The 13,392-nt window shown below is 53.7% G+C and overlaps 1 protein-coding gene across 4 annotated transcripts in view; it reads right to left on the minus strand.

Moving 5' to 3' along the window:
• Positions 1 to 573: 573 nt before the first annotated feature.
• SBNO2 (strawberry notch homolog 2) overlaps positions 574 to 13,392 on the minus strand; it is a 54,778-nt gene continuing 41,959 nt past the window's right edge. For all 4 annotated transcript variants that reach the window (XM_030256698.4, XM_030256697.4, XM_072919482.1 and 1 more), the window contains 16 exons: positions 12,959 to 13,041; positions 11,853 to 12,053; positions 11,333 to 11,505; positions 10,824 to 10,955; positions 10,458 to 10,593; positions 10,034 to 10,146; positions 9,461 to 9,532; positions 8,266 to 8,374; positions 7,959 to 8,033; positions 6,204 to 6,347; positions 5,956 to 6,050; positions 5,747 to 5,839; positions 5,447 to 5,578; positions 5,167 to 5,243; positions 4,625 to 4,815; positions 574 to 3,759 (listed from right to left, as the gene is read on the minus strand). In XM_030256698.4, the coding sequence (XP_030112558.4) occupies positions 3,209 to 3,759; positions 4,625 to 4,815; positions 5,167 to 5,243; positions 5,447 to 5,578; positions 5,747 to 5,839; positions 5,956 to 6,050; positions 6,204 to 6,347; positions 7,959 to 8,033; positions 8,266 to 8,374; positions 9,461 to 9,532; positions 10,034 to 10,146; positions 10,458 to 10,593; positions 10,824 to 10,955; positions 11,333 to 11,505; positions 11,853 to 12,053; positions 12,959 to 13,041 (2,377 nt within the window). In that variant the 3' untranslated portion in view covers positions 574 to 3,208. The remainder of the gene's footprint in view (positions 3,760 to 4,624; positions 4,816 to 5,166; positions 5,244 to 5,446; positions 5,579 to 5,746; positions 5,840 to 5,955; positions 6,051 to 6,203; positions 6,348 to 7,958; positions 8,034 to 8,265; positions 8,375 to 9,460; positions 9,533 to 10,033; positions 10,147 to 10,457; positions 10,594 to 10,823; positions 10,956 to 11,332; positions 11,506 to 11,852; positions 12,054 to 12,958; positions 13,042 to 13,392) is intronic.

Raw genomic sequence — 13,392 nt, forward strand, 5'->3', positions numbered from 1 at the left:
TCCTGGGTGGGACAGCTCAGGTTCTGCCGTGCAGGAATGCTGCTGCAGCTCTTCCCAGGCCCTGGCGAGTGCTGGGTTCTCCCTGTCACACCCACAGCCCCCTCAGGGAGTCTGTCCCCAGGAGAAATCCCAGGGTCTGGCAGCCCTGCAGAGCCTCCAGCCCAGCACATCGGGGTGCTGGGAGGATCCTGCTCACTGGGGGTCACCCCAGCCCTCCTTCCATGAGGTAACAGGACCAGCAGTGCCTGGATGAGACGTCCCAGAGCTGTGGCAGTTCCTGCTGGGGGAACACACTGGAACAGAGGCTCCTTTATCTGTGTTTTTCCAGCCAAGGCCGGTGCCCAGGCTGGATCCAGCCAGGATCCTCCTCTGCATGAGCAGTGGCTTCTCCCAGGGAGAGGGGGAGGCTTGGGACAACAGCCCTCAATGTCACCCATTGGTGACACGGGAGATACAAAGTCCAGCTGCCAGCAGGACGCTGCCCAGGGATTCCTGCTCCAAGCTCCAGCTGGGCTCCTGGGGCAAGGTGGATAGAGCAAGAGACAGAGCTGAGAGTTACAGAAATCTCACATGTGGCTTCTGTTCCATTTTTACTGAGCAGAATGAAAAAATTATCTTTCTGAGGCAAGTAGAAAATTCAGGAATTATTAGTCCAAGGCACATATTCTAAAAAATCTCTTTACAATATGTACAACTTAATTATAAATATACATAGAAACAAGGGCAAACAACAAGCAGATTAAAAAGTGCCAACACAAAGGTGTCAGGGAAGAAAACAGGGACTCATTAAAAATACAATCAGTAGGACAACTGCAGAATAATTTAGTTAAAAGGTAACATTACATATTATTAACCCTGACAAAACACGGGACTGGGGCAAGAAAGGGATTCCTTGAAGGTGGTCTCTGTCTTTCCAGAGATCAGGGAGGGAAGATTGCATATATTTTAAAGTTAAGGTCAAAGCCACCAGGTAAGGCTCCGGTGACAGCAGAGGGTGCCCAGCAGGGAATTCCCCCTCGCTATTCCTGAGTTTAAACCTCTTTGAGCTGGGTTTTCCCGGCATCCTTTTCCCTCTTTGCTGGGAATTGCCTCAAGCAAGCAGTGCTTTAAATAGGGGAAGGTGTGGAGAGGGGAAGCCTGGCTCTGCCTGGAAGGCTGCTGGGGTGGAGAGAAGCAGAGCTGGGGGAGAGCAGGAGCCCCCCGAGCAGCAGCAGGGCTTTGGGGGGCACGGGTGGCTCCCCCATCTTTGGTGATCACTTTGAGGTAAGGAGGTGAAACGTGGCCCCGACTGCAGGGATTGAGCCTGGCCTGGTGCCAGCTAGGGAGGGGGGTAAGGACAGGCCCCCAAAACAAAATTCAGGGACCAGAACAGCCTCAAACCGAGCCACTTGTGTGGTACCAGGGTGGGTCTGTGACCTCGGGGTGTCAGGGGTCAGCTCCTGCCACAGCCAGAGCACAACAACACTTGGACACGGACCCAGAGCAATTCCCAACACCCACCAGGGCACTGGGCCAGTCCCTGAGCCCTGGGGGGACACGGGGGTGGCAGTGTCCGGGTGACACCAGCAGGCACTGTGAAGCTCCAGCCCGCTCAACACTGCCCTGTTAGGGCACAGAGTCCCCCCTTCCCCAGGGCAGGGCCAGGGACGGTCCCAGGTTCTTGCCTGAAACCATCCTGGTGCCAGTTTTAGGAAACTTTGCTGCCCTCTGTCCTGGGGTGGAGGCAGCAGGGGGTGAGGCAGTGCTTTGCAAAGCAGCCTTTGTTCTTTGGTATGTGAGGGGGAGGTTGCAGCAGGAGCAGCCAAACTGCAAATCTGGGGCGGTGAGAGTGGCACTGCACACCCTGAAAAGTGACAGTGACACTGCACATGCTGGGCAGTGACACTGACACTGCACATCCTGGGCAATGACACTGACACTGCACATTTCAGGCAGTGACAATGACACTGCACATCCTGAACAGTGACAATAACACTGCACATTTCAGGCAGTGACACTGCACACCCTGAACAGTGACAGTGACACTGCACATGCTGGGCAATGACAATTACACTGCACATTTCAGGCAGTGACACTGCACACCCTGAACAGTGACAGTGACACTGCACATGCTGGGCAGTGACAATAACACTGCACATTTCAGGCAGTGACAATGACACTGCACACCCTGAACAGTGACAGTGACACTGCACATGCTGGGCAATGACACTGACACTGCACATTTCAGGCAGTGACAATGACACTGCACACCCTGAACAGTGACTCTGCACATCCTGGCCACTGCAAAGACACTTCACACCCCAGCAGTGACAATGACACTGCACAACCTGACCCAGACCCCTGGACCGGGGTCCCTGGCCCAGCCAAGGACAGTGGCAGGACCAGCGAGATGTCCAGGTGAAGGGACAACATGTGACAGCAGAAACTGGCCAAAGCACGTCTGGTCACAGCGACCTGGTGAGGTTAAAGTGCAGGACAGGGGACATGTGTCCCTTCTGCTCTGGAGGATCCTGCTGATCCTGGCGTGGCTGAGCTCTGACAGACCAAGGGGGTGTGGGGTACACAGTCTGTGGGGTGCAGCCAGCTCTGGCCACTCTCACAGAGCTCAGGCAGCTCAAGGTCCCTTCCTGGGAAGGGCAGCACAAGCAGTTTTGGATGTCTCACCACACCTGCTCAGCCCTGCCAGAGGACACCTGAGCTCAGCATCTCCCAGCTCCTCTGGGACAACATTCCCTTCCCCTTCACCCCAGCTGCCAGCACAGCCCCAGGGTCCGCAGCAGTGCTGGGGCAGCCCAAGCTGGGGGCTGAACTCCCATTCTTCCCTAACTGACCAGCATGTGGTCAGCAGGTCATTCCAGAGCCTGGCCGTGACCCTCCAGGGCAGGAGGGCTGGGGAAGGCTCGGACACTCAGTAGTCTGCAGGGGGTGGGCACAGGAGGGGTCTCCCCTCAACCCCACTCGGGACTGACCTGTGAGCAGGACTCAGCAGAGCCCCTGGGCCCAGCAGGACCCGCTCAGCTGCTCCTGGGCCTGTTCCATACAAACCTGCACATGCCTGACTAGATAGTATATATATAAATAAAATTCGCTTTAAGGAACTCCAGGCTTTTTCTTCCCTCAAATCCAGAGCAGAGTCAGTCCAAACCAACAGAAAAGTCACGGCTCCTCAGCTCTCACCTGTGCAGCAGAGAACACAGACCCACAGCACTCAGAAGTCTGAGAAAGGCCCGCTGAACTGGATCACGCTCTGGCGCTCCGGGGCGAGCATGTTCTCCTGGGAGGGCCCGTTGATCGTCCTCAGCATGTCCTCCAGCACCTCTCTGTAATTGATGTTCTCTTGCTGGAGATAACCCTCCTGTGGCTGCTGCAGGTGGGCTGCGGGGGGCTCATGCAGCGAGGGGCCGGGGGCTGTGCTGCCCTCCAGGCCAGGAGCGTGGCCGAAGCCGAAGGACAATCTGTGCTGGGGCTGCTGGGGCTGCAGCGGGGGCTCCGAGGAGAAGCAGGGCGCTCTGGCCTCTGTGCTCAACACCAAGTCAGGAATGCTGCTGCTGGGAGGGCTGTAGGTCAAGTCCAGGATCTCGTCATGGCACAGGGAGGGCAGGGGCAGCCCAGGCCCTGGCAGCATGTGCAGTGGCAGGGAGAAGGGTGAGCTCTGCTCCTGGGCCTGGAGCAGCCGGCTCTGCTTCCTCTTCACGTCCTCGTCCATCTGCTTCAGCTCCTCCCGCACCCTGTGGACGCAGCTCTCGGGGATCTTTATCCCTGGGGGAGGAACAGACATCAGTCCCCTGTGGCAGGAGCTCTCACCCCCAATACAGCAAAATCCCCCCATGACATGTGGCTGAGTCAGACTGGAATTGTCATGGGATTAATTATCTTCGCAGAAAACCTCCTTAGCCAGTAACAAGCATTCTGTCTTGGTGTGAGAAAGAAAATTAGTGACTGCAGGACACAAGCATTTTTACAGCTGTCAAAGGCCACTATGATTTTCATTAAATCAGAAATCTCTAATAGGCTTTTTGAGTGTGTGGAGAGTTCTCGACAACCAAGACATGGGCATCAAGTTACTTCCCTTGGGGACTGAGAGAAATTAAAGACATTCTCTGCACACCCCTATCATTTGTTGCTCAGTGACATTGACTCCTAATTTATACTATTTCTTTGCCAGCTGTACCATAGGTACCTTTATCTACTACTGCTTTTTCTTTTGTTTATCCTATGTAGCAAGTGAATCTGTTTGTCTGTTTTCCTTGGCCTATTCAAATAAATAATTCATGGCCTGATTGTTCATTATCAAGAACTTGCAAGTGACAGTGGGTTTTGGGCTGCTGCCTACTGCCAGAAACCTGTCAAAGGCAGGGACTTGTCCAAGCTCTCCCCTCTCCTTTCATAACATCCCCACAGCACTCTGGGAGGGGATGGGGCACTGTGGGGACAGAGAGAAAGGGAGGCAGCACTGGGAGGAGGATGATGGGCCTGGCTCACCCCCTCTGCCCAAACACATCCAACTCCCTTCTTTACAGGAGGGGTCACCTCAGAAGCGTGTGCGGGAACACTCCCCTTTTAAGAAGGGAATCTTGGTGCTGGGCAGCTTCCCCCTGCTCCCCCTTCCCAGCACTTCACACACCGACTTGTTTCTTCTTCTCCTTGGTCTTGAGGCGCACGATCTGCAGGTAGCTGCTGCTGGTGATGTCTGCCATGATGCCGGCGATCCTGCTCCACACCCGCAGCAGGGCCCCGCACAGCATGTAATAGTGCCTCAGGCGCATGCCCTGGAAGCAATCCTTCCCCTCCTGGATCTGCTTGCAGCTCTTGTTCCTTCCAGGACCATGGGAGAAAACCACTGGAATTAGCACAGGTTCCTGGAGCTGAGTGGGATTCACTTCCCCACTGCCACAGTCAGGGACCCCCAGGGCGCAGGGTCCTGCCTACAGGGGGAGGATGTGGCTTAACAACTTTAATCTGAAAAGTGAGGAGATGTAAATTGGATATTGGGAAGGAATTCCTCCCTGTGAAGGTGGTGAGGGCCTGGCACTGGTTGGATGAAACAACCTGGCAGAAGGTCTCGCTATCCACCCCTGCCATGGAACTGGATGAGCTTCATTTAAGGTCCCTTTGAACCCAAACCATCCTGAGATTCTGTGCAGGCTGGGGCTGCAGCTGCCTTACCATATGGCATGGTTACACTTCTTCAAGGAGAAGTGGTAGCTACTCTCCCAGTGCTCCTTGGCTTCCTCGGGCCGCACCTGCAGCAGAACACTCTGCATTAGGAATTTTCCACCGTCCAGGATGAAGAGATGTGAAATCCAGGGCTGGGAGTCAGGACACCTAATGCTACCACCATCCCTGCCCACCCACAACAGAGCCAAGAGGAGCTGTGACAGGGTTCCAATGAATGCCCTTCCAACCTCCCCCAGCCCCCACACTGGAGGCTGCAGGTTCCACCTACCCATTGGTATTTCTTCTGCAGACTGTCCAGGCTCTCAAGCTGGCTTTGCTTCCCAATATTTGGCTTGTAGAGGATGAAATTCTTCCCACGGCACTGCTCTGCCAGCAGACAGGTGTGTTTGTTGCCTCGCATCTGTGGGGTACAGCTGATGGTCACAGGCACAGCCTCCCACCCCTGATTTCTGATTTCTGAGGGCATTTCCCAGCCCTCAGGAAGAATGACCTCATACCACCATGGCAGAATTCCTGCTGGAATCACCTCTGAGGTGAGGTGCCACTCTGGCAGAGCCCAGGGATGTACCTTGTTGGAGAGGTAGAACCCATCAAAGGTTCCTGTCAGTTTGAGTGACTTCTCATAGGCTTCCTCCCACTTTAAGCCTCTGTCAACGCTGATCTGAACAGGGACACACAGAGGGATTTGTAACTCCAGGGGCAGGACAAGTGCCTCGGTGTCTGCCTCACCAATCTCCCCTCAGCACAGCCTAGAACCAGGCACAGACAGGTGCCCACCTTGTAGAACACAACCTGCCCGTCCTGCGGGTGCCCCGGGGTCAGGAAAACCTCCTTGCTCTCCTCGTAGATCTCATCCACTCCTGGGGCTAAATCTGTGGAAGGAGAAAAGGCTGTATCAGGAACATCCTCCCAAAAGCACCTCCTTGGGTTTCAGGATCTGTGCTGGGTGGGGACACTGCACAGGGAGGAGCTGGAACCCCAGGGGTGCAGGAGGCAGAGCTGTGACCACTCCTCCTTCTCCATACCAAGAATGCCCATGTCGTATTTGCCCTCCTTCTTGTCCTTCTCAATCAGGTAGTCAAAAGTGTCAGAAAAATACTGGAAGAGCATGTTCTGCTTGTCCACCTCCAGGCCCAGGATACGGTTCAGGAATTTGGTGATGGAGCAATCTGCAAGAGCACAGTGGGTGAGGTGATGTGGTGAAGCTGGAACCAAGCAGCCCCCTCCCAAAAAGCCCCCCCAGTGTGGGAATCCAGAGCTTCCCTCTGGCTGCCCTGGGACCCTGGCAGGGGTCAGGAACCCCCCTGGACAGAGCCCCCAGAGACACTGTCTGTGATATCTGTCCATGGAAAAGAGTTTTCAATCTTACAGGATGAATTACAAGCTCTGAGTGTTTGATATAAGCAATAATTAAGTGTGGCACGGGTGCAAAAGTAAAACTTTAGGACTCTAGATAAGGGGTCCAAAGGGGACAAGATGGAGGAATTGGGTGTGCCTTGTCCTTTTTCTCCTTCTTCATGCCCTCCATGTTTCACTGTGGTGTTGGCATTTTTCTGTTGGTTTAGGCTGGGGACACACTGTCCAACGTAGGTGACAGATATTGGCACGTTATTGTAAATCCAGCACAGGTAGTTTGTGGTATTTAATGTTTGTACCATCCCACTGAGGGCAGAGCCCCACACGCTGCCCTGCAGGACAGAGCTGCGGCAGGGCAGCAGAACATGTTAGAGATAAACAGAATAAACAACCTTGAAACAGCACAGATGAATTATGGCTTCTGCTTTGGCAACGGGGCAGAAAAACAGAGACTTTTACAATCTGGGAATCATCAATACCTCAGATTCCGACACCCCAGCAGCCCCACCATGTCCCTTCTGACAGCAGCCCAGCCCAAGGCTGTTCCTGTGAGGAAGCTGGGGGGCCATGGGATCTGCAGGATCTCCTACAGGACCCTCCCCACAAGGCAAACATATTGTCCAGGTGCCCATCAACCCCATTGTGGGAACTCAAAATGTCCCTCAGACGTTTTTAAAAGTTCCAAGTCCAAATCAAAAGCATTTAAGACCCTAGCAAGCAGCTAAAAAGTGCTGTGATTTTAAATTTGAGCCATAAAATAATTTACCAACCTTACAAAAAAAACCCAAAAAAATCACAAAAGTTTAAATATTATAATAAAAATAGTTACAAAATAAAAAAAACTTAGTGCTATACAAAAGAGTTTTAACACCTATACAAGAAAGTTTCTATTTTATACATAAAAATCAAAAATTTTAAAATAAAAAAATCTAAGCCTATCCTGTCATCCCTCTTTCTTCTTCCTTACCTCCATATTTTTAGTAATATTAACACTCACAAATTAATTTAAAATAAAAAAACCACCATTTAATATAAATAATAAATATTAAAAAAACTATAAACATGTAACACATAATATACCATATAAAAAATAACACCAACCCTAAACAAAAAAAAAACACAAAAAAGAAGAAAAAAAAAGTCAAAAAGATATATACCTTTATGTAAACTACTAAACAAACCACAACAACCCAAAAAATAAATTTTTTAAATAACTTACAATAAACAACCATAAAACCAAACAACAAAAAACTACTAAACCTTTCTTTAAAAACATAAATAATAAAAAAAAAAAAAAATTCCACCACACAAAGGCACCCCACAACCTAAAATAATCTTCAACACCCCTTGAAGTCAGGCAGGCCATGCCACTCTCATCTCTTCCATCTGCCCCCTGCCTTGGGCAGGAGCAGCTCCTCACGTACCCTTCTCCACGGAGACAGTGCCATACTTCATCTGGCTGCAGCAGATGCCCACGGAGATGAGCCCTTCCTTCATTTCTGGAATGGCAGAAAACATCTTTTGTATTTTGGGATTAAGCATCTTGTATTTTGGAGTCCCACCAGCATTCCTGCAGGAACTCAGCCCCTCGCCATGCCTGCCAGGGTGGCATCTGAGCCAGCAGCTCTTTGCCCTCTGTTTTCTCCCTCTGACCTCCTGCTGGTTCTTCCAGCATCCCAAACCTGAGGCCAACCCATCCAGCAGGAACCCTGGGGCTGGAAATGTTCTCACCACGGAAAAAGGTGTCCTCGCCTCTCTCGTAGCTCCTGGGCACAGGAACCCTGCTCTCCGTGTGGCTGAGGATCGTGTTCAGGACCTTGTCCAGGGCTTTGGCCCCGTACTGCGGGAGGAAACAGAGTCACACACGGGCAGCGGAGCTGGGGTGAGGGTGTCACACACTACTGAGGGGACAAACACTGCTGAGGGGACACACGCTGCTGAGGGTGACACACTGCTGAGGGTGTCACACACTGCTGAGGGTGTCACACACCGCTGAGGGTGTCACACACTGCTGAGGGTGTCACACACCGCTGAGGGTGTCACACACTGCTGAGGGTGTCACACACCGCTGAGGGTGTCACACACTGCTGAGGGGACACACACTGCTGAGGGTGTCACACACTGCTGAGGGTGTCACACGCTGCTGAGGGTGTCACACACTGCTGAGGGTATCACACACTGCTGAGGGTGTCACACACTGCTCAGGGTGTCACACGCTGCTGAGGGTGTCACACACTGCTGAGGGTGTCACACGCTGCTGAGGGTGTCACACGCTGCTGAGGGTGTCACACACTGCTGAGGGTGTCACACATTGCTGAGGGTGTCACTGCTGAGGGTGTCACACGCTGCTGAGGGTGTCACACGCTGCTGAGGGTGTCACACGCTGCTGAGGGTGTCACACGCTGCTGAGGGTGTCACACGCTGCTGAGGGTGTCACACACTGCTGAGGGTGTCACACACTGCCGAGGGTGTCACACACTGCTGAGGGTGTCACTGCTGAGGGTGTCACACACTGCTGAGGGTGTCACACACTGCTGAGGGTGACACTGCTGAGGGGACACACACTGCCGAGGGTGTCACACACTGCTGAGTGTGACACTACTGAGGGTGTCACACACTGCTGAGGGTGTCACACACTGCTGAGGGTGTCACACACTGCTGAGGGTGTCACACACTGCTGAGGGTGTCACACTCTGCTGAGGGTGACATTGGTGAGGGTGTCACACACTGCTGAGGGTGTCACACACCGCTGAGGGTGTCACACGCTGCTGAGGGTGTCACACGCTGCTGAGGGTGTCACACACTGCTGAGGGTGTCACACACTACAGAGAACACTGTCGCCCCAGGAAGGCCACAGACATGGCAAGGGGGACGCTGTGTCAGTGCCTCCCATGTCCCCAGCCCCAGCCCAGCCCTATCACCTCACCTTGTTCTCGAAGTTGTACTTGCTGAGGTCTCGGGACTCCGTGGCCCGTCGGTCCCCGTGAGTTAAGGCACCCTGGGAAGGCAGACAGAGCAAAAAGTTCTTATTCTGAGCTGTGACAAAACACCAGGGAAGGACGGCCAAAGGCATGTCTGCAAATGGGCCATGGGGAGGCAGTGTTCCTCTGGAATACTGAGACTTTACCAACGATTTGGGGATTTATCAGAAGTGAAGGAAATTAAACAGAGGCAAACTAATTATTCCATTAATTATTTCGTAAGCTTTTTGGGAATAATATGGGTGTATACTCCAGTAATAGTGGGAAAATTGCAGAAACTGGAAACGGGTGCTTGCTCCCCTGAAATTCCTCCCAACGCCTGGGTTACACATTCTCCTCACTTCCTTTCCCAAATCCCAGGATGCTAAAAGCCTCCTGCATTCCGTGACTGCAATGCCTCGGCCAGGGGTGACACAAACCCCCCAGTTACAGTGGCCACGTTGGTGTGCCCCAGAATCTCCTCAGAGGGAATCAGAGCTGTGCTGGGATCACAGCTGATCCCTGCTGCGGGCACTCACCAGGCTCTCCAGGCGTTTTGCCACAATGGATGCAAACCTCCTCTCCCCTGCCAGCTCCGAGATGAGGAACACGTACTCGGGAGCAGAGACCTGGTTGGATCGGTGCGTTCGGCCTACGTGGGAACAGGGATGGAACAGGAGGTTGGGATGGCCTGTCTGGAATGGGAATGTAACCACAAACGCCACATAATGCCCATCTTTCTCACCCTGGGGAGTCCATCCTCTGCCCCAGAGCTCAGGGCTATAAACCCAGCTCTGCCAAATCTAGCAGCACCAGTGACTGTGCCTCTGTTCTCCTCCCGACAGAGACACTCTTAAATCCACCTTGGGTTCCCACCACACCTGACCCTCCCAGGGCCCATCCCACAGCCTGGCCCACCTCAGGGGAGGTGACAGTGCCCAGAGGAGGTGCCAGTGCCCTCACCAAACTGCTGGATGGCTCGGTCTGCGCTCCAGGGCAGCTCCAGGGTCATGTGCACCCGGCGCTTTTGGTTCTTCACCCGTCTGTCTGCTTGGAGGGAGATCCCTGAGCTGGAGGCCTCTGAGATGATCGCTACGAGCTACAGAGAGACGAGTGAGAACAGAGTGAGGTGTTAAACAGCTTCAAGAACAGCCCCAGGAGCAGCCCCAGCCCTCCAAGGGACATGGGAGGCTTTGTCTCCTTCCAGCAGGTGAAACCCACAGAGAGCTGCTGGCCCAAGGCTGGCAGGGCACACGGAGGCACAGACACCCTCCCTGCCCTCTGCACACTCAGTCCTGTGCAGGTTTTCAGAGCTGGACCCCAGCTCACCTTTTCCCCCTGCATGAAACGCTCCTTCTCCTTCAGGTTGACGTGGTCTATGGAGAGCCCTTGCTCGGCGCGGGACTCGAAGACGACGGAGCCGTCGGGCCTGCGGACCACCCGTCCCTTCCTGCCCGTCATCTGCACACAGGAGAGGGGCTGCTACAGGCTGGGGAACCACAGAGCCCAGCAAGGCCATCCAGTCAATTCCCTGGAGAGGGAACCCTCTGCCAGCAAGAAGTTTCTTTTTTTTTAACGGAAGAAATTTTTCCCTGTATGGGCACAAGTTGCTCAGAGAAGCTGTGGCTGCCCTATCCCTGCAAGCGTCCAAGGCCAGGGCGGATGGAGCTTGCAGCGACCTGGGACAGTGAAAGGTGTCCCTGCCCAGGGCAGAGGTGTGGAATGAGATGATCTTTAAGGTCCCTTCCCACCCAAACCATTCCATGATTCTCTGATTCTCTGCTGGCCCCTTTCCCTGTCACCCTGTGCCACCAAAATACACTGACAGTGGGAAGTACCTCGGCCACATTTTCTGGGCCCCCAAAATAATCAATCAGTATATCCAAGGTGTTGAGAGGTAGCTCTTTGCCCAGTGCTTTCACTTTTGTTAGGAGGTCCTGTTTCATCTTTTCGACCTTCAGCTCTCTCAGGTTGTGCAGCTCTTTCTGGGAAGGCAGCATGTGGAAACCACCTACAATGGGGAAAGGCAGAATTTTAGAGTTCCCTGGTAACTGGACATCAGAGAGGAGGAAACAGTTGTCCCAGAGGGTTTCTGGGGGCACTGTTGCTGGACAAAGGCACCATGACCTGCAATAAATAGCACGGAGTGAATTCCCTCTGGGCTTCCCCATTCTGCTGGGGGAAGGAGCACACAGGGCAGATCCCTCCCACTCGCTGAACACAGTGGGTGAATGTGGATCCACCCCAGAAACCCAGGATAAAATCCAGCTAGGATCACAAAGCTGCCCCAAGCCTGAAGGGGTCTCTGCAGGACACAGTGCTCCCTTCCCCAGCTGTCCCTGTGTCACCCTTGCTCACCCCTGTCCTCGCCAGGGCAGCCGCTGAAGGTGTGATCCACGAAGATGACATCGTCTGTCTCTAACAGGGACTCCGGGGAGGAGGTGAGGTCGCTGTCCAGCCCCATGTCGGACTCGGTGCTGCTGTCATCGCTGATCTTGATGACGACCCCTTGGTCACACGGGCCCCGCAGAGCCTTGGGGCAGCGGCCCCTGGGACGCCCTGCACCAAAAGTCAGCAGGGTCACAGCCCCAGCCCCAGCAGGGCCCCAGTGCAGCACACAGCGACAGTGCAGAGAGGGACAGAGCAGAGAGAGGAGGAGGAGGAGGAATCCCAAAAGAGCTGAGCCTACCCCAAATGAGTCTGACCTCAGAAAGACACAGCCTCTGGCATGGGGGTGGCAGTTAAGGAGGGAGGGAGAGCAGGAAAGACAAAGGAAGAGAGAGAAAGGAAGAACAAGGCACTCCTGAGCAGAGCTGAAGTTGGCTGCACACGTCAGGATAGGCTCGTGGCTGGCTCTAAGCAGCGCCAACTCCTCAGGGAAGGAATCCCAGGGGATTGCCTCCAGAGGAGTGTGCAGTACACAGGAAAGTACTGGTGTTTTGGGACACAAAGCACAGCACAACATGCCCCCTCTGCGTAAGAGAGTTCATGGATCAGCTTGCACAGGCTGCTCCACAATCTGCCAGTGCTGCTGCCCCCTCTTCCCCCTGGAGGAGAAATCCCAAAACTCTCCTTACCTGCAGCCACAACAAATAATTCAGCAGGGAAATGATCTTTTTCCTCAGGACACCCTCTATGCTCTAAGTGAGGGGCTGTGGAGGACCCCCCTTGCTGCAGGAGGGGTTCAGACACCAGCCAGGCCTTGTGCCATCTGCCCCCAGCGTGGGTCCAGGAGAAGGGTCAGGGCAAGGGCAGTGGAGCAGAGGGAGGAAAAGGGAGGAAGACCCAGAGCTGCCGTCCTCTGGATGAGGGAGCAATGGGAGATGTGCAGGAGGGCAAATCAAAACCAGGGAGAGCAAAAAGCATGAAGTGGGGAGAAGGGCAAAAGGCAGAGAAGCTGAGGGGCCTAGGGGCAGCAGCAGGGCAGGAGGCAGGGGCTGGGCTGGGAGTGAGGGAGATCTTACGTTTTCTTTTAATGCCAGTTCCTTTTTCTCTCTTTCTTTTGGTTGAAGGAAAGTGCTTCTGAATTAGTGATAGAAAGACGCCTCTGAAAGTAAGATGCAAAATTTATTCCAGCTGCTAGCAACACGTGCTGGTTATCACATAGCAATATGTGTTTGGGATAGCCCCAAATTCCATGGAAGAGAGGTCAATCTACCCCATCCATGGCCACCAGTTTGGGCTCAGCCAGGCCGCGGTACAAGGTGGCTCTTGGACCTGCAGGTCCTTTATATAACAACCAAGAAGGAGTTTTAAATGGGAAATACTTCATCAGGAAGCTGTTACACCAAAAATCCAGTAAGCCCCAGCGTCCCAGCCCCTCTCCATGACCTGAGAGCACAGACCACTGTCAGGCCATCCAACAAATATGCTCCACCAAAGTCCTCCCACTCCCTGG

This window comes from Taeniopygia guttata, chromosome 28, assembly GCF_048771995.1.
Source record: "Taeniopygia guttata chromosome 28, bTaeGut7.mat, whole genome shotgun sequence".
NCBI lineage: Eukaryota > Metazoa > Chordata > Aves > Passeriformes > Estrildidae > Taeniopygia > Taeniopygia guttata.